We start from the raw sequence: 20525 nt of genomic DNA, 5'->3' as shown, positions 1-20525 counted from the left end.
TGGAAAGAGCAGGGTATTAAGAATGAAATAACGTGGTGACGGAGCAGTTTTCATGTGACAGATACCAATTTTCTGGTGATTGCATTTCAGAGGCTATGTAGCTCTAAAGGCCAGTTTTAATGCTAAAGTGAAAATAGGATTTATCACCTTTGTTCTCTTCCTTTTAATTTATTAACATGATCACTATAATTTACATTTGTCTAATTTCTTCCTTCAGGTAGCAAAGCTTACAAACCAATAATGGATGGAACAAATTACTCTGTGGTGACAGAATTTGTATTCCTGGGACTCACCAATTCCTGGGAGATCCAGCTTCTTATCTTTGTGTTCTCATCCATGATTTATGTAGGAAGCATGATGGGAAACTCACTTATTATGATCACTGTGATTTTTGACTCTCATTTACACTCTCCCATGTACTTCCTGTTAGCCAACCTCTCATTCATCGACCTGGGAGTTTCTTCTGTCACTTCTCCTAGGATGATTTATGACCTTTTCAGAAAGCGAAAAGTCATCTCCTTCAGTGGCTGCATTACTCAAATATTCTTCATCCATGTCATTGGTAGTGTGGAAATGGTGCTACTCATTGCCATGGCTTTTGACAGATATGTTGCCATATGTAAACCTCTCTACTATCTGCCCATCATGAGCCCAAAAATGTGCATCATCTTTGTAGTGAGTGCCTGGATAATTGGCTTTATCCACTCCTTGATTCAATTGGTCTTTGTGATAAACTTACCCTTCTGTGGTCCTAATGTGTTGGACAGCTTTTACTGTGACCTTCCTCGGTTCATCAAACTTGCCTGCAAAGACACCCACCAGCTAGAGTTCATGGTCACAGCCAACAGTGGATTCATTTCTGTGGGCTCCTTCATTGTACTAATCATTTCCTATATCATCATTATTCTCACTGTTCAGAAACATTCTTCAACTGGGTCATCCAAGGCTCTGTCCACACTCTCAGCTCACATCACAGTGGTAGTCTTGTTCTTTGGTCCCCTGATTTTTTTTTATGCATGGCCATCTCCTTCCATTCATCTAGATAAGTATCTGGCCATCTTTGATGCAGTTCTCACTCCTTTTCTAAATCCACTCATTTACACATTCAGGAATCAAGAAATGAAGGTGGCAATGAAAAGAGTATGTAGACAGCTAATAAACTATAGGAAGATATCTTAAGTGATGTCTGAATTAAGAAAATCCCTTGCAGAGGAATGCTATTTATTGCTGAATGTCAAACTCAGTGATAAGATTTTCTTTGTTTACCTTAACTTGATTATATACACTGATGATGGTTCCATTTTGAGGATATTCCTTTTTGAAAAAAAGTTTATTATGTACATAAATTGATTATGATAATCTTGGGTTTCCATTCCTAAGGAATAGCATTTATGTGAAATAGTTATTAAAGTTACACAGTCTAGGATTCTATTTTTTCTTAATATAAGCATAACCTTCTACTCTTGATAAACAAATACAAATCCTATTATTGGATAGCTAATTTATTTTAAGTTTAATCACCATTAAATCCAGTTATAAAACTGTGGAAGATTGGGTTTCAGTCATACCATGATCCAACACTGTCCCTCCACCAGTAGTAAACAATTTTTTACTGCTACCTCTGATACAGTTCCAGCCACCCAGAATTTTAATCAGCTTAACTTCTATTATGGCAAGAAATCTTGAAATTGTATAATTGAGAATTATTAATCATATAGTATGATCTTAGTAAATCAACAAAATCGATGAACATAAAAATATGACATTAAAGTGCTACTTAATTCAACTTATACCTTTTATTTTATTTATTAAAAATTTAATTTTCATAAAGTTATTCACAATCACTGATTATATTAAATATTTCAACAACAATCCCACTACTATTATAGCTTTCTACCACTTATTTCTAATTTTCCCATCACCACTCAAGTCTGTCCAACAGGCAGATGCTGGATAATTTATTTGTATTGCTTGTTATGAATAGCTTGAGATGTCAGTGGCCACATGCTCCCAGAATTCTAAAATTTTAAAGAATTAGCATCTGGAGGTATCTGTGCAGTGAGCTGCTCAGTTCTGAGATTCATTTGTGAGCCTCTGGATCATGGCCGTTTATGCGATTAAATCATACCCGAGGCAGTTTGTGTGATAGCCAGGACCCTGTAGAGGTGGCGAGATGGGAGGGACCGGCCAGTCCCTGAGCCCTTGAGACCTGGAGTTTGCAGTCACTGGTCCTGCATACCTGGGCTTTTCATTGGGCTTTGGACGTTTGCGGCCACCGGGATTCATAGTGGGCAGGTGGAGGAATGATGCCTACTCCCTTCTGAAGCACTCCAGGCCAGTGCTTCCACGAGTATTGGGAAGCGGGGAAAGGTAGCCCATCTCAACTCCAACAAAACCTGGAGATTTCAGTCACAAAACCCACATATCAGAATTTTCAAGAGATTATGTCTGGAGCGATAGCACAGTGGTAGGGCATTTGCCTTGCATGCAGCCGACCTCGGTTCGATTCCTCTGTCTGTCTTGGAGAGCCTGGCAAGCTACCGAGAATATCCCACTCGCAGGGCAGAGCCTGGCATGCTACCCGTGGCATATTTGTTATGCCAAAAACAGGAACAACAAGTCTCACAATGGGCACGTTACTGGTGCTTGCTCAAGCAAATCGGTAAACAATGGGATGACAGTGCCACAGTGACAGAGCTACAGTGATACAGTTCTAGTAGTGTCTTGTATATCCTGGATATTAATCCCTTATCAGATGGGTATTGGATAAATATTCTTTCCCATACTGTGGGCTCTTTCTGTATTTTGGTCACTGTTTCTCAATTCCACTTATCATTGTCATAGTGATCCCTTCTCTATCTAACTGCCCTTTCTTCACCTTTTGTGTGAATAACCTTGGAGTTCAGGGGAAACTAAGAAGATCAGAATAGTAGGTAACAGGGGCAATGGGCAGGGACCTTGGGCAAATTGGCAGTGGAGAGGTAGTGCATAACTACATATCTGAATCGCAGAACCAGCAAATCTGAAAGCATGAGGCCAAACTACAGCATATAAAGAAACTATACATCCCAAGTTTGGATGTGTGAGTGATTGTAACACGTGGTTAGCAAAATGAAAGTAAGGAATTATGCACCGCATAAATTGACTATTTTTGACTAATACAAATATACAAAATTAAAGCAAACTGTCATATGGTTTAAAAATTCCATTGCTCTGAAACACTAATTGAAAAAGTGTGTAATCTCTTTGGTCATACATGCATATACGCACAACAATAAACTATACTTGGTATTTTGTTATCCAGAGTTTCATTTCATACAATGTTGTAGTGTAACTATAGAGGAAATTCCTGCTTTTCAAATGTCCACGTGTGCCTTCAGGCTTCCTGATGGTGCCTTTTTGGTGCCTTTACACTATTCCGTAGCCACCTTCTGCACCCCAAAAAGAAGTTTGGGTGGGTTTTGGAGGATGGTGGGAAGGAAATGGGAAACACTGGTGGTAGGAAATGTTACACTGGTGAACGGGTGGGTGATGGGTGTTGTATAACTGAAAGATTGGAATCCAGTCATGAACAGCTTTGTAATGGTCTATCTCACGGTATTCAATAACCTCTGTCCCCTCCCCCCACCTGCAAAACCTGAATAGAATTATTTAGAGTTCTCAGGGAACCAGTGATATTCTTCTTGACTGTGTGGGCCTGAAGTTTCAGCGCTTGGGTGCTCGTGGTCACTATGGCCACAGCTGTCAATACTGGATGTGTGGGTGAGGGGCAGTCCACATGGGCGGCATACAGATCCGTATGTTGTTGGGAATCAAACTAGGGTTTAGTATATGCAAAGCTTGCACTCCAAGCCCTTTGATTTAACTCCCAGACCAAGAAGTTTTAGTTTCACAGTTGGCAAACACTGAAAACAGTGTTTGGTATTTGTTTTGTAAGAATTTGCTACGGACAACAGTCTAAGCCGTGAGAGTAGAACCATCAAGCTCCTTCCTTAGAAGGAACTAATTTTAAATGTTGTGTGTTTATGATGCAGCATCTGCTTTGATTGTGTATTAGTGGTAATGCTCTGTCTTAGTTTGGATACAAGTAGGTTATTTTTTGGTGTGGGATACTAAATTTTTCTTTCTTATAAATGAATAGTAATTGATTCTTTGCTTTACATTACATTGGTTTAAGGAGTATTGAGGAGACCTGGTTGAGCAGGAGAAGTCCATCAAAGAATTGGAGGAGCACATAGTCAATATACGGGCCCTGAAATCTGGAACAGAAAGTATTTTTTTGACAAGTATACATTTGGGATCAGTGATAATGAGAGCTAAGCCTTACACTGGTTTCCAATAGCTCTAGGTATCCTCTAGATTCCCAAGGGAGTCCAAGTATATTGGGGTTACCTTTACTTCTTTTATAAATTGTTCCAAAAATTTCAACTGATGAACCAGTTCTTCAAATAAAGTACTTTGGTTGCTGCCCTCCACCACCCAAAGGAGATTGAATAGTAATATTGCTTTAGGAAAGCAGAATAAAATTATATGGTGTTTGAACTTTTCAGTAGGCTTATGGAATTTTCACAGATGTATCATAATTCTTTAATTCATCATCAGTTTACATATGTTTTAGTTGTTTCATCCACCTTTTATAATTTAATTAATAAATTAATTAATTACGGGTTGTGGAGCCTCACATGATGGTGCTCAGGAGCTACTCCCAGGAGTCACCCAGAGATCAACTGCAAGCAAGAATAGTGCCTTAACTCCTGTAATATCTCCCTTGTACCTCATTCATATAAGACATTTTTTATGCCACTATCAGCTATGCTCAGGGTTTACTCCTGCCTCAGTGCAAGCTCAGGAATCACTGCTAATGGGCTCTGGGGACCATATGGGGAGGTGGGGAATGGGAGTTTGCAAGGCAAGCAACCTACCAACTGTATCATTGTTGTGGCCCAAACCCTAAATCACTTTTAAGCTCTAATCATTGGAGTTAATTACAGGCTAGCTAATCTTTGTTTACATCCATAGTTCACAATATATTATTGTTTAAAAATGAAGCATTGTCTATTATTGGTTTACTATCTAAACTATACAAACAAACATTAAGCACATTGTAACTTTTAGAGATGATCAAGATAATTATCTTTATTTTGAGTTGATACCTATTGTTAGAGATAATGTTTCTAGTGGATAATATTATTTTATTAAATGTTCAATAAATAGCCCAAAGATATAAAATTAAATTATTTGTTTATTTTCTTCCTCCTCTCTAGTGTTTTATTATGAATTTTCAGGTCCTTTGGTTGCTCTGGTCAAGACAAATAGTTCTCTAGGGACAAAGTCCCCTGATTCATGAACTTCTCCTAAACCATCATGTTTTTGCTGTATCACTTGGTCATTGTCTTTGAGCTATAATTAGCTTAGTTTTTTTCTTATGGAAAGATTTTATATGGTACTTTGTGTTGGAGAACATAAAAAATATGACTCCTTGAAGAAGCTCTTCTCTTTTAACAGGTAAAATGGGAGGATTAAAATTAACAGTGTAAAAAACTTTAGTTTCTGAATTCGTTTTTGACATTGCTATGAATGAATCATATCCTCAAATGATTGAATGCTATTCTAAAGTAAAGTAGACAATATCTTGGATAAGGCATTGAATAATATTAAGAAATAATTGTGACAAATTGTGTTGCCACATTGGATGAAGCTACTGACCTTGACTTTTGGCTAGAAATACATTGAGTCTAGGATAATGTAAAAGACATAACTTCAAATAATTTTGTAATATTTTAGAATCAGCATAGGTTGCATTTAATCTCTGTCTAGGGCTGAAAATAAATTGTCACTGTAACTTGATATATCGCAAGAAATAATGGATAACTCATGACAAAGAATTAAGTGTTTTTTTTTTAAATTGAATTATTTTGAGATAAACACTTACAAAGTTGTTGCTGATTAGGTTTCAGTCCACCAGTGTTCTAATACCCATCCCTCCACAAGTGTATATTTTCCAGCTCCACTGTCCCCTGTTTCCTTCCCATTATCCCAATTCCCATCCAGCCTTTCCTCTTGCTCCTCCTTCTTTTTCTAATTTTTCTTTTTTTTCTTCTTCTCCCTCTCCACCTCCTTCTCCTCCTCCTCCTCCTTCTTCTCTTTCTCTTCCTCCTCCTTCTCCTCCTCCTCCTTCTTCTTCTCTTTCTCTTTCTCCTTCTTCACCTCTTCCTCCTCTTTTTCTTCTCCTTCTCCTTCTTCTCCTTCTCCTTCTTCTTCTTCTCCTCCTCTTCTTTTCCCTTCTCCTTCTCCTCTTCTTTTTCCTTCTCCTTCTCCTCCTCTTCTTTTTCCTTCTCCTTCTCCTCTTCTTTTTCCTTCTCCTTCTCCTTCTCCTTCTTCTTCTTCTTCTTCTTCTTCTTCTTCTTCTTCTTCTTCTTCTTCTTCTTCTTCTTCTTCTTCTTCTTCTTCTTCTTCTTCTTCTTCTTCTTCTTCTTCTTCCTCTTCCTCTTCCTCCTCCTCCTCTTCTTCTTCTCCTCCTCTTCTTTCTTCTTCTTCTTCTTCTTCTTCTCCTCCTCCTCCTCCTCCTCCTCCTCCTCCTCCTCCTCCTTCTTCTTCTTCTTCTTCTTCTTCTTCTTCTTCTTCTTCTTCTTCTTCTTCTTCTTCTTCTTCTTCTTCTTCTTCTTCTTCTTCTTCTTCTTCTTCTTCTCCTTCTTCTTCTTCTTCTTCTCCTTTTCTTCTTCTTTCCATTTGGGCATTGTGATTTACAATACAGCAACTGAAAGGTTATTGTGCATATAACTTTATCTACTTTTAACACTCAGTTCTTGTTCAACATGATAATTTCCAGCTATACTTCTCTATATTACCTGTCCTCTGCCTTACACACACATATGATAGATTCCAAGCATTGAGAAGTTCTCCTAGACCTTGTTTTCCCTGGTTTTGGATACTAGTCTTCATGAAAGAAATTTAAAAGGGTAATTGTATTTTTGTCCCCATTAGGTTTCTTAAAAGGTGAGCATGAACTAATCATCTTCTATGAAAAGGCACGTAACTGTATTAGGAACATGTGGGGGTTATTTCAAAGTGAAAAGAGTTTCACAGACAACTAGGTAGAAATATAAAACAGTGGAGACCATAAATTAAACAACCAAATAAGCAATTCCAAACATAATGTTATTAAAATATATATTAAAGTTTAGAAACAAAATAGCACATGAAACTTCATGGATACTAGAATAGATTTCTGGTCTCTTATATAGGTTAGATTTCATTTATTTTTGTTTATTTATTTGAGATTGTAAACCATGATAAGTTTATTTTTCAACACAAAATAGCATATAAAATTTGTATCCATATGACAAGATGAATTCAATGAAAAATGCAAAGTACTACACCTTAAAAATTTTAAGCTCAAGTATTTCAACTTTTTTAAAAAATACTAGTCTGTATTTATAATGGACTGTAAATAAACCAACCCAAAGCCTCAATCGTGCAAGAAAATTATTCTGCCATTAACTAAATTGTAAGATCAATACTACACATTTGTTTAATTTTTTTACATATTTCTTTTAGACAGTGCCAATAAGTGCAATTCATATAAATTAATTTTTGAAGTTCTATGCCATTTTTTCATTTATTGTTTTAACATCAATTTTATGTATAAGCCATAAGAAGAGTGAAAAAGAGATTGAGGAAGTTTGTCAAATAGACATATGGGAATAAGTGAGAACTAGACTCTAAGAGGAAATACAAAATGTACTGAGTTAAATCTTATAAGCAGAAAGTTAGAGTGACTTTGTTTGTTACAGTTAGTATCTAAAGGTTCATTTGAAGAGAACACAGAATTGTTATTTATGGTGTTCACAGTTCCACAAAGGTAACACTCTGTCTTTTATCAGAGAAAGCAGAATTTGACTTGCTATGTAAAAGGGTTGTGGCAATTTGAGAAGGATAATGCCAAGAGTTTCAGTTAAGGGAGAGATCAGTTCAATGCTTTTAGACTGAGGGAAAACTTGTAAGGATCAAGGTTTAAGATCAGTTTTCAATTAGGTTTATTTCAACTTGATCACTATTATTAGAATGATATTTTCTTCACCTGTAAAAGATTAGATATTTGGGACATATTTGGAGAATTAATTTATTCTATATGGTTAAAGGAGTAATAGCACAGAAAGTAGGGCGTTTGCCTTGCACGTGGCCGAACCCCGGTTAGATTCTTCTGTTCCTATTGGAGAGCCCGGAAAGCTACCAAGAGTATCCCGCCCGCAGGGCAGAGCCTGGCAAGCTCCCTGTGGCGAATTCGATGTGCCAAAAACAGTAACAGCAAGTCTCACAATGGAGACATAACTGGTGCTCACTGAGCAAACGAATGAACAACATGACAACAGTGCTACCTTGCTGCACTGCTACAGTGGGTAAAGGGAATAGAATGATCATTACTGTGTTTGGAACTTGTGCTTCTAGTCATAGATACTTAAGTAGCTAAAAAGTTCTGTGTAAAACTAGTATGTTTAGGAAAAGTTATTTCAAATCATAGCTAATCTATAAGATGCTTTCAGAACACCTTCATGTTCAAGTTTCTCCGCTGGGAAGACTTCTAGGTGAGTAGACATGATATTCTTGTGCCTTGATGTAGAAATCTCTTGATGCTTGCTCTGAGCTGAGATTTAAAATTGGATCCTATCTCAAGTGATTTTAAAATTGTGTTTTGGCGGGGGTGGTGGGAGCAGAGTGAAAGTACAGCAGATAGGGCAATTGTCTTTCACAGCGTCAACCTGGGTTTGATCCCCAGCATCCCATATGGTCTCCTGAGCATCACCAGATGTAATTCCTGAGCCAGGAGTAACCCCTGATCATCGCTAGGTATGACCCCTCCAAAACCTTTGTTGGCCCAAATGTTCCAATTCCTATATTCTCATATCTGAATTGCTATAGTAATGTCCTTTGATTACATTTAGGCTTCACATTTATATTTCATTGTGTTTTAATCTCAGTTTTCTTAAAATTCAGAGTCTCTGGGTTGGAGTGATAGCAGAGCAGGTTGGGCGTTTGCCTTGCATGCAGCTGACTTGAGTTTGATTCCCACCATCCCATATGGTCCCCCGAGAGCACTGCCAGGAGTAATTCCGGTGTGCATAAGCCAGGAGTAACCGTGTGCAATTCTGTGTGTGACCCAAAAATCGGAAAAAAAATTCACAGTTCTCAGGTAGCTGCTATAGATTTCAGTGCCAGTAAACTTAGTTATATCTGCATAACCAAGAAGGTAAGCTTATTAAGAAATGCTTCCAAGTGTCTTAGGACTTAGAAATATTTGGAAATATGATATCACAATTTACAGTAATAGAATGTTTGGAGACTGTATGAAGAAAGTAATTGAACTAATGCCTTGCAAATTATCTTTTAAAATGAACTTTCTCCTTTACTGTTTTGTCACTAAATGCATATTTCCTTAATTATTTCATCTCTTTCAGATTTTTTAACCTTTAAAGTTCCTCATTTCTTCATTTTTCTATCACATAGGAACTACCAAATTTCTTTGATATAATTTATATGTTTCTAGGCATTCGTAGATAAATCAAATACATCCTCTTCTCTCAGCAAATATTAATCCCTTGAAATATTTTAATATCCCTTTATAATTGGTCTGATTCTAAGTTTTGGGAAACATTGGATAACAAGACAATTTTGATTTCAACTTTAAGGAAGTTACAAATCTCTTCAGTCAGGAGAATATTAAAAAGTAATAAATGACATTTTTAAATAAGTACCACAAAGAAATCGTGATTTTGTCCATTCACTAAATAGTTTTTAAATAATATTTTTAATTTTAATTTTTTGGTGCCTGGGCCACACCTTGGCATACACAGGGGTTATTCCTGTCTCTGTGCTCAAGCATTACTTCTAGCAGTGCTTGGGGAACTATATGGGGTGCTGGAGATTAAACCCGGTCAGCTACAGGCAAAGGCAAATGCCCACTATACTATCTCTCTAGACCGACTAAGTTTCTATTGCAAAATTAAATTAATAAATGAAAGCCTGACATCTGTTTTTACTCATGGCCTTGAACATTGCATATAAATTACTTTGAAGATTGAAATTTCCCTTCATAAAAGAGAATGTCTACTTTAAATATATTTAAAAAGCATACATGAGGGTGTAAAGGGCATTTGCCTTTCACAGGGTCCACCTGGGTTAGAACTTGTGTTTCTGGTCATAGATACTTAAGTAGCTAAAAAGTTCTGTGTAAAACTAGTATGTTTAGGAAAAGTTATTTCAAATCATAGCTCATCTATAAGATGCTTTCAGAACACCTTCATTTTAAAGTTTCTCTAGAAGTTTTATGCAAATATCAATGACAGCTCCTGTTCAACACCTTTAAACTGTGATTATGCTGGGTTATCTCCCAAATGCTTATGTTTAATATAAGATTTGTTCAGTTTGAGCTCTCTGCTCTTTCTTCTGTGAATTGGATGGAAAGCTTCTAGCAAAATCCATAATAAGTAAGAGGGATTGCATTTTTTAGACAATTACAATTTGAGTGTAATTTCTCTAAAGGTGCCAGCAAGAGCAACTAGTTTGAGCCACAAAGTGGTCACAGGCCATGATCAATTAGGTATTAATTGAAGCAAGACTGTCTGTTAATTGAAAAGCCAGTATAGTACTGAGTAGATTTTTCCTAGGACAGAAAGCTATTGATGTCTCTGAAATGATTTGTTATTTCACTTCTTTTTGCTGTTGTTATTTTTATTTTGGCCACACTCAGCAATGCTCAGGGGTTACTCTTGGCTCTGCTCTCAGGAAGCACTTCAGGCCATGCTGGGGTTACCATCTGGGGGACCATATGGGATGCTGGAGATCGAACCTAGGTCAACCACATTTAAGACAAGTGTCCTACCCAATATCCACTCTCTCTGGCCCCACATCTGCACCGTCTAATCAATTAAAAGAGGAGGTGAATGGCTAATGTGTATTCTCTATTTGACCCATTTATGTAATATTTTTATTTGATAAACTTGCCATGTTGTATTTTGTTAGTGCAACATGCTATTTTGATACATTTTAATATTGTATCATTTAATATAATTGCTGAAAAAAATATTTATACGATAGCAGTATGGTACATCATGTTTTTTTAAAAATTATTTTGTGCATTAGACCTCTATGATCTATTTGTTACTCATAAGTTTGTGCCCTTAAACACATCCAACCCTAACCACCCCATCCATTCCTTGTTCATGACTTATTTATTCTTGCTTTTTTTTTTAAACAGGCTTGAAATTCTTAGATTTGACCTATGAGTGATATAAAGTGCTTGACTTTATTCGATTTATCTTACTCAGCATGTGTTTATGGTCCATCCATGCTATTGCATAAGGCAAGGTATCTTTTTTTCATGGCTGAATAATAGTACATTGTAGTGTGTGTGTGTGTGTGCGTGCGTGTGTGTGTGTGTGTGTGTGTGTGTGTGTCTAAAAGTCCATTTATCCATTAAAGGACTTCTTACAGCCTAGGTCGTTATTGATGAACTTGCCTGAATTTTCTTTAAGGAATTTATGTTATGAGGTTTTGTTTTTAAGCTTTTGATCTATTTCCAGTTGATTTTTACGAGTGGTATGAGATAAAAGTTCAGTTGCCTTGTTCTGCATGTTTCTCTGGTTTTTCTCACATCATTTCTTTTTAAAAGTTGTGCTGGTCATCCAGCATCTCACACAAACTAGACAAGTTTTCTACAAGTAAGCCATTCCCTTCGCAGGTTGTTTTTGGGAACATACCCGGTTGTATTTGGGTGAGGATGCATTGCTGGTACACGCAAAGCATGCGCTGCAGTCCATTGAGTCGTTTCCCCAATATGGTTAAACAGAGCATTCTTTCTTCATTAGGATTTGTGGCTTCCTTGTCAAATATTTGTTTATAATTGTCAAATGTTAGTTTTTATTCTAAAGAAAAAAAACTTTCTTAGAGCAAATATATTTACATAATATATTTTTATGATTAGAATATGAATGTTTTTATATTTTATTAATGTATAAGATAATTATTAAAATAGCTTTTAGAAAAAATAACAGGCATTGTTCCCCCTTTTTTTTGGCTCCACCCAGTGGTTCTCAGGGACTATTCTTTTTTAGGGAACCTTATACCGTGCCAAAGATCAAACCTAGGCAAACAGCATCCAAGGCAGAAGGACCTCAATCCCATACCATCTTTCTCACCTCTAATTAAGGAATTTTTATGGTCTCTGCTGATCACAATTTCCTCCCTCCCTCGCATCCTCCCTCGCATCCTCCGTCCCTCCGTCCCTCCCTCCTTCCCTCCCTCCTTCTGTCCCTCCCTCCCTCCCTTCCTTCCTTCCTCCCCTCCTTCCTTCCCTCCTTCCTTCCCTCTTTCCTTCCTTCCTCCCTTCCTTCCCTCCTCCCCTCCTCCTCCCCTCCTCCCTCCCTCCCTCCCTCCCTGCCTCCCTCCCTCCCTCCTTCCCTCCTTCCTTCCTTCCTTCCTTCCTTCCTTCCTTCCTTCCTTCCTTCCTTCCTTCCTTCCTTCCTTCCTTCCTTCCTTCCTTCCTTCCTTCCTTCCCTCCTTCCCTCCCTCCTTCCTTCCTTCCTTCCTTCCTTCCTTCCTTCCTTCCTTCCTTCCTTCCTTCCTTCCTTCCTTCCTTCCTTCCTTCCTTCCCTCCTTCCTCCTTCCCTCCCTCCTTCCTTCCTTCCTTCCTTCCTTCCTTCCTTCCTTCCTTCCTTCCTTCCTTCCTTCCTTCCTTCCTTCCTTCCCTCCTTCCTTCCCTCCCTCCCTCCCTCCCTCCCTCCCTCCCTCCCTCCCTCCCTCCCTCCCTCCCTCCCTTCCTTCCTTCCTTCCTTCCTTCCTTCCTTCCTTCCTTCCTTCCTTCCTTCCTTCCTTCCTTCCTTCCTTCCTTCCTTCCTTCCTTCCTTCCTTCCTTCCTTCCTGACCAAAATTCAGAGCCTCACACATTCAAGGAAAGTGCTGTACTACCTAGCCACATTCCTGATCCAATACCAACTAGCAATTTTATTTTCTAATTAATTTGTTTTTATGTATTAAACACTACTATGAAAAAAGTGAAAGAAAATAAAATTAGCATTTATTTATTTATTTATTTTTAAAGGAATCACTGTGACACATACCATCACAAAACTATTCATGATTTGGTTTCAGTCATACAATATTCCAACCCCCATCTCTCCACCAGTGTATATTTCCCATCACTAATATCTCCTGTTTCCGTCCCCACCCACCTATCCCACCTCGCCACCTGCCTCTGTGGTAGGCACTTTTCTTCTTTCTCTCTCTCTTTTTCATTTTGGACATTATGGTTTGAATACAGGAACTAAGAGATCACTGTAATTATTCACGATATTTAGCATTTTACCAGGAATATACAGCTGGAGTAGCTTTATTAGAAACTGGGTGGAAGTTATGGAGCGGATGTGACTACCAGGGCATCTGGTGGAGTCTGGCCAGGGTTATAGTGGTGATTTTGGATTGTGGAAATGAGTGGCTACTTGGGGCTCTTTGAGCAGGCACTGGGCTAACCTGCCCCCCTCTGATACATTCCAGGTTTGTTCAGTCTTGAGTGGGTCTAAGATTAACTGTGACTTTTGATTCCTTTTGAGATTTATTCATGGTTTTCTGAAGCAAGCCCAGTGAATGAGCTCATATGGCTGAGCCAGAGGTGATCTTTGGGCATGCCTTCCACATACCTAACTCTCAGTGGTTTAATTTTTTTGAAAACTTAGTTCTGAATTGTTGGACTGTGGCCAAAGCCACAGTGGCACTTTTGGGGTTTAAGAAAGTCTGAAAGCACCATTAGGCTGCTGAAACATTCGCTGAATAGCACCAGTTGACCTGCTGGTTCTTCTGTGCCCCCTGATCCCCAGTGGTGATGACAGCAGCACCCCCTGCAGGGGCCAGGACCTGGACCAGGGCTGCTACGATTCATGGTCTGGGCACTTTGGGTGGCTGCAACCACCAGTCCAGCAGAGCCTGACCAGGGGCGTATGCCCCCATCCTGGATCTCTAGACAGTTGGTGCTCAGGGAGATTTTCCATCATGCTATGTTGCAAACTGCATAGCCTAGTATGGGGAAAAAATGGCAGTAGTGCTGCCCCGTGGGCAGTGGGTTACTGGGGCCCCATGGTGGTTACTTGGGGTGTCCCTGAACTCCTGGACCTGTGCTCCAGGGTGATGCTGAGTTGGACCCAAAGAACCTTATTCAGACTCTGCTTCTGCCCATGGCACTGAGAGCTTTAGGGCTGGCCATCTTCATGAGTTCAACTCCGTGGTGACTGGCTAATTTCTTATAATGGCATTTTTCCTGAGACAGAATATCCAATATCCAAGAATACCCACATTCACTCATGCAGAAATTTTATGAACTCATCAGCTGTTTAGAGTTCTGAGAGCTTTTGTCCCTTTGTCAGCTCTGGCACTCACTACCGCGTCGCCACCATTTTGACCCAAACCACCAAGATTTAACTGCCTCCCTTCTTTTTTCTTTTTGGGTCACACCCAGATTCTCAGAGGATACTCCTTGCTTTGAACTCAGGAATTACTCCTGGTGGTGCTTGGGCGACTATATGGGATGCCGGGGATCGAACCCAGGTCAGCCGCATGCAAGGTTCTGCCCTACCCACTGTACTATCGTTCCGGCCCCACCACCAAGATTTAAAATGAGAACTTATTAAACATTAACATATTGAATACACAATGATTACATAATGATAAAACGTAGTTTATTTTACCATATAATTTACTCTGAGGAATTTGTATTGCAGGTGTTTTTGAAATTAATTTAATTTCAGAGAGTCTCTTGCCCGCATGCCTGGCTGTCTTCCCCAGGGCCCCTTAGAGAGGATTGACTCCAGCTTCCCTCCCCACCCCGAGCAGAGCTGTCAGTGGCTGAAGACCACCGGAACCAAGTTACAGCCATGCTCAAGGCCCCTTTCCACATGTTCAGACATGCCTCACGTATGAAGGTACCCGCAGAGGAACCCAGGTGCGTGTAATCCCATCAACGGCCAACATCCAGAGACTTAAAAGTAAGCTCCCAGATATCATATAGCCTACTTCTCCCTCTGGGAGAATCTGGCAAGCTTCTGAGAGTTTCCTGCCCACATGGGACATCCTTGTAAGCTTCCCATCGTGTATCCATATGCTAAATCCAGTAACAAGCTGGATCTCATTCCCTGACCCTGAAAGAGCCTCCATTGAGACATCCTTGGGAGGGCGGAGAAGAGAAAGACTTCTAAGATCTCAGGAAAAGAACAAATTGAGAGGTTACTGAGCCCGCTCGAGAAATCGATGATTAATGGGATTGTGTGATCGTGATCATGTATTTAATTTAATTTTTAAATTATGTATTGCAGTTTTATAAGTTCAAAAACTGATTTAAGAGTTTAACTTTGGGTTTGATGGATATTACAGGGGTTAAGATGAGGTGTTTACCTTGACCCATGTTTGATTCCTGCAAGAAATAAGTCTTGAGTACTGCTTGGTGTGGCCCACACTGCTCCCCTCCAAAAGAATTAGGCTCTCTGACATCATTTTACCAGTGGCTGAATTATGGTATAGACCTTGATTTTATGAATCCAAAGTTCATTTCCTTTCCATTACGCTATATATTTTTTCTAAAACTAAAATAACAAAATAATCTGAAAAATTCTTGCTTAGAGGTTTGAACAAAATATTCTCCACTGTATTTCTGGTGCTCTTTATAGTTTTAAACTCCTCAGATTATGTGCTAGAGGCTTTGGGATACTGATTCTCATATTATATTCTTGTGAAGAACCAGACTTCCTTCTATTAATTTATTTCATAATTTAATCGCTGTATCACTATATTACGGTCATCCCATTGATCATCAATTTGCTCGAGCAGGTACCCGTAACATCTCCATTTGTCCATGCCCTGAGATTTTAGCAGCCTCTCTTCACTCGTTCTTCCCAGTGGTGCCCCATTGGAGGCTCTTTGAGGGTCAGGGAATGAGACCCATCATTGTTACTGTATTTGGCATATCGAATACACCACGGAGAGCTTGCCAGGCTCTGCTATGTGGGCAGGATGCTCTCAGTACCTTGCCAGGTTCTCTGAGAGGGAGAGCCAGGCTATAAGAGGTCGCACAGGCTGGGAGTTTTGTTTTATAGTCTCTGGATCTTGGCTGTTGATGGGATTACACGGTGCCAGGGGCAGTTTGTGGGTGTGGCTGCCAAGCTATTGGAAAATGGGGGATCTGGGTGGAGGAGGCCTAGTCCTGATCTGAGCAGGATTAGAGATCTCCTTCCCGGGTCACGCACACCTGGGTTCTCCTGCCAGTTCTTTCATGCGTGAGGCTTGTCTCAGCGTGTGGAGAGTGGCCATAAGCATGGCTATGGCTGGGCTCTGGAGAACTTCTACTGCCCAGGCTCTGCTCGGTGTGGGGAGGGAAACTAAACCCACCCCCTTCCGAGAGGCCCCAGTGAAGACAACCAGGCACGGGGGCAAGAGACTCTGATAACTTAATAAATGCAAATTTATACACTTGGCCTTTGATATAAAATTGTTAGAGATATTTAATAAGTACTTTCAATTTGTGGTACAAACTGCTCACAGAGATTTCCTAGATCCACACCTCTTTGTGGACTTCTTCATTACCCCAGGGAATCAAAATGTGGACGGCATAATCCCTTCCTTAAAGAGGCTTATAGTCAGGGCCAGAGTGATAGTATAGCATGTAGGACATTTGCCTTGCATGCAGCCAACTCTGATTTGACTCCTGGCCTAGCATATGGTCCCCCAAGCACTGCCAGGATTGATTTTTGCATGCAGAGTCAGGAGTAAGCCCTGAAACCGACTGGGTGTGGCATAAGAGCTAAAAGCCAAAAGGTAAAAGCCAAAAAAAGTCTGAAATCTACTTGGTAATTTAGAACTGTACTCCACATTTCAAAATATAAAGGACAATAAAATGAATGTTAGTAATGAAAAACAGGATGTCACATGAATGGTTAATATTAATATATTCTGATGGTCAATATATTATAGAAGTAGGAATGGGAAGAATTTGCTTGCCAGTATAAATCTTGAAGGCTTGGCAGTGGATAGAATAGATGAAAAATGATAAATGTAACTAATCCCAGGCCCTAAAGTCAAAGGAATTTTGGGCTGAAATCTTATTACTCATAGAGACAAATCTTGTATTTCTGAATTACATCAAAATATCTTTCTTAAATGGAAAGAGCAGGGTATTAATAATGAAATAACGTGGTGACAGAGCAGTTTTCACAGATACCAATTTTCTGGTGATTGCATTTCAGAGGCTATGTAGCTCTAAAGGCCAGTTTTAATGCTAAAGTGAAAATAGGATTTATCACCTTTGTTCTCTTCCTTTTAATTTATTAACATGATCACTATAATTTACATTTGTCTAATTTCTTCCTTCAGGTAGCAAAGCTTACAAACCAATAATGGATGGAACAAATTACTCTGTGGTGACAGAATTTGTATTCCTGGGACTCACCAATTCCTGGGAGATCCAGCTTCTTATCTTCGTGTTCTCATCCATGATTTATGTGGGAAGCATGATGGGAAACTCACTTATTATGATCACTGTGATTTTTGACTCTCATTTACACTCTCCCATGTACTTCCTGTTAGCCAACCTCTCATTCATCGACCTGGGTGTTTCTTCTGTCACTTCTCCTAGGATGATTTATGACCTTTTCAGAAAGCGAAAAGTCATCTCCTTCAGTGGCTGCATTACTCAAATATTCTTCATCCATGTCATTGGTAGTGTGGAAATGGTGCTACTCATTGCCATGGCTTTTGACAGATATGTTGCCATATGTAAACCTCTCTACTATCTGACCATCATGAGCCCAAAAGTGTGCATCTTCTTTGTAGTGAGTGCCTGGATAATTGGCTTTATCCACTCCTTGATTCAATTGGTCTTTGTGATAAACTTACCCTTCTGTGGTCCTAATGTGTTGGACAGCTTTTACTGTGACCTTCCTCGGTTCATCAAACTTGCCTGCAGAGACACCCACCAGCTAGAGTTCATGGTCACAGCCAACAGTGGATTCATTTCTGTGGGCTCCTTCATTGTACTAATCATTTCCTATATCATCATTATTCTCACTGTTCAGAAACATTCTTCAACTGGGTCATCCAAGGCTCTGTCCACACTCTCAGCTCACATCACAGTGGTAGTCTTGTTCTTTGGTCCCCTGATTTTTTTTTATGCATGGCCATCTCCTTCCATTCATCTAGATAAGTATCTGGCCATCTTTGATGCAGTTCTCACTCCTTTTCTAAATCCACTCATTTACACATTCAGGAATCAAGAAATGAAGGTGGCAATGAAAAGAGTATGTAGACAGCTAATAAACTATAGGAAGATATCTTAAGTGATGTCTGAATTAAGAAAATCCCTTGCAGAGGAATACTATTTATTGCTGAATGTCAAACTCAGTGATAAGATTTTCTTTGTTTACCTTAACTTGATTATATACACTGATGATGGTTCCATTTTGAGGATATTCCTTTTTGGAAAAAAGTTTATTATGTACATAAATTGATTATGATAATCTTGGGTTTCCATTCCTAAGGAATAGCATTTATGTGAAATAGTTATTAAAGTTACACAATCTAGGATTCTATTTTTTCTTAATATAAGCATAACCTTCTACTCTTGATAAACAAATACAAATCCTATTATTGGATAGCTAATTTATTTTAAGTTTAATCACCATTAAATCCAGTTATAAAACTGTGGAAGATTGGGTTTCAGTCATACCATGATCCAACACTGTCCCTCCACCAGTAGTAAACAATTTTTTACTGCTACCTCTGATACAGTTCCAGCAACCCATAATAAGAATTTTAATCAGCTTAACTTCTATTATGGCAAGAAATCTTGAAATTGTATAATTGAGAATTATTAATCATATAGTATGATCTTAGTAAATCAACAAAATCGATGAACATAAAAATATGACATTAAAGTGCTACGTAATCCCTACTTATATGTTTTATTTATTTATTAAAATTTAATTTTCATAAAGTTATTTACAATCAGTGATTATATTAAATATTTCAACACCAATGCCACTACTATTACACCTTTCCACCACTTATTTATAATTTTTCCATCACCACTTAAGCCTTTATTTTTTATTTTGTATTGCTTGTTATGAATAGCCTGAGGGTCAGTGGCCACATGCTCCCAGAATTCTAAAATTTTAAAGAATTAGCATCAGGAGGCATCTCAACAGTGAGCTGCTCAGTTCCGAGATTCATTTGTGAGCCTCTGGATCAAGGCCGTTTATGCGATTAAATCGTACCCGAGGCAGTTTGTGTGATAGCCAGGACCCTGTAGAGGTGGCGAGATGGGAGGGACCGGCCAGTCTCTGAGCCCTTGAGACCTGGAGTTTGCAGTCACTGGTCCTGCATACCTGGGCTTTTCATTGGGCTTTGGACGTTTGCGGCCACCGGGATTCATAGTGGGCAGGTGGAGGAATGATGCCTGCTCCCTTCTCAAGCACTCCAGGCCAGTGCTTCCATGAGTATTGGGAAGTGGGGGAAGGTAGCCCATCTCAACTCCAACAAAACCTGGAGATTTCAGTCACAAAACCCACATATCAGAATTTTCAAGAGATTATGTCTGGAGCGATAGCACAGTGGTAGGGCATTTGCCTTGCATGCAGCCGACCTCGGTTCGATTCCTCTGTCTGTCTTGGAGAGCCTGGCAAGCTACCGAGAATATCCCACTCGCAGGGCAGAGCCTGGCATGCTACCCGTGGCATATTTGTTATGCCAAAAACAGGAACAACAAGTCTCACAATGGGCACGTTACTGGTGCCTGCTCAAGCAAATCGGTAAACAATGGGATGACAGTGCCACAGTGACAGAGCTACAGTGATACAGTTCTAGTAGTGTCTTGTATATCCTGGATATTAATCCCTTATCAGGTGGGTATTGGATAAATATTCTTTCCCATACTGTGGGCTCTTTCTGTATTTTGGTCACTGTTTCTCAATTCCACTTATCATTGTCATAGTGATCCCTTCTCTATCTAACTGCCTTTTCGTCACCTTTTGTGTGAATAACCTTGGAGTTCAGGGGAAACTAAGAAGATCAGAATAGTAGGTAACAGGGGCAATGGGCAGGGACCTTGGGCAAATTGGCAGTGGAGAGGTAGTGCATAACTACATATCTGAATCGCAGAACCAGCAAATCTGAAAGCATGAGGCCAAACCACAGCATATAAAGAAACTATACATCCCAAGTTTGGATGTGTGAGTGATTGTAACACGTGGTTAGCAAAATGAAAGTAAGGAATTATGCACCGCATAAATTGACTATTTTTGACTAATACAAATATACAAAATTAAAGCAAACTGTCATATGGTTTAAAAATTCCATTGCTCTGAAACACTAATTGAAAAAGTGTGTAATCTCTTTGGTCATACATGCATATACACACAATAACAAACTATACTTGGTATTTTGTTATCCAGAGTTTCATTTCATACAATGTTGTAGTGTAACTATAGAGGAAATTC

At 39.2% G+C, this 20525-nt stretch overlaps 2 protein-coding genes across 2 annotated transcripts; both read left to right on the top strand.

Annotated features, from left to right (window-relative positions):
• Positions 1–240: 240 nt before the first annotated feature.
• Positions 241–1179, top strand: LOC101545414 (olfactory receptor 4F3/4F16/4F29-like). Its single transcript, XM_004609751.2, has one exon. It carries the CDS (start codon positions 241–243, stop codon positions 1177–1179), a length of 939 nt encoding a protein of 312 aa, XP_004609808.2.
• A 16250-nt stretch (positions 1180–17429) lies between these two features.
• Positions 17430–18368, top strand: LOC129403608 (olfactory receptor 4F3/4F16/4F29-like). Its single transcript, XM_055132934.1, has one exon. It carries the CDS (start codon positions 17430–17432, stop codon positions 18366–18368), a length of 939 nt encoding a protein of 312 aa, XP_054988909.1.
• Positions 18369–20525: the final 2157 nt, after the last annotated feature.

Source organism: Sorex araneus, chromosome 3 (genome assembly GCF_027595985.1).
Source record: "Sorex araneus isolate mSorAra2 chromosome 3, mSorAra2.pri, whole genome shotgun sequence".
NCBI lineage: Eukaryota > Metazoa > Chordata > Mammalia > Eulipotyphla > Soricidae > Sorex > Sorex araneus.
Note: the sequence above shows the minus strand (reverse complement) of the source record. Positions and strands in the feature narration are given on the sequence as shown.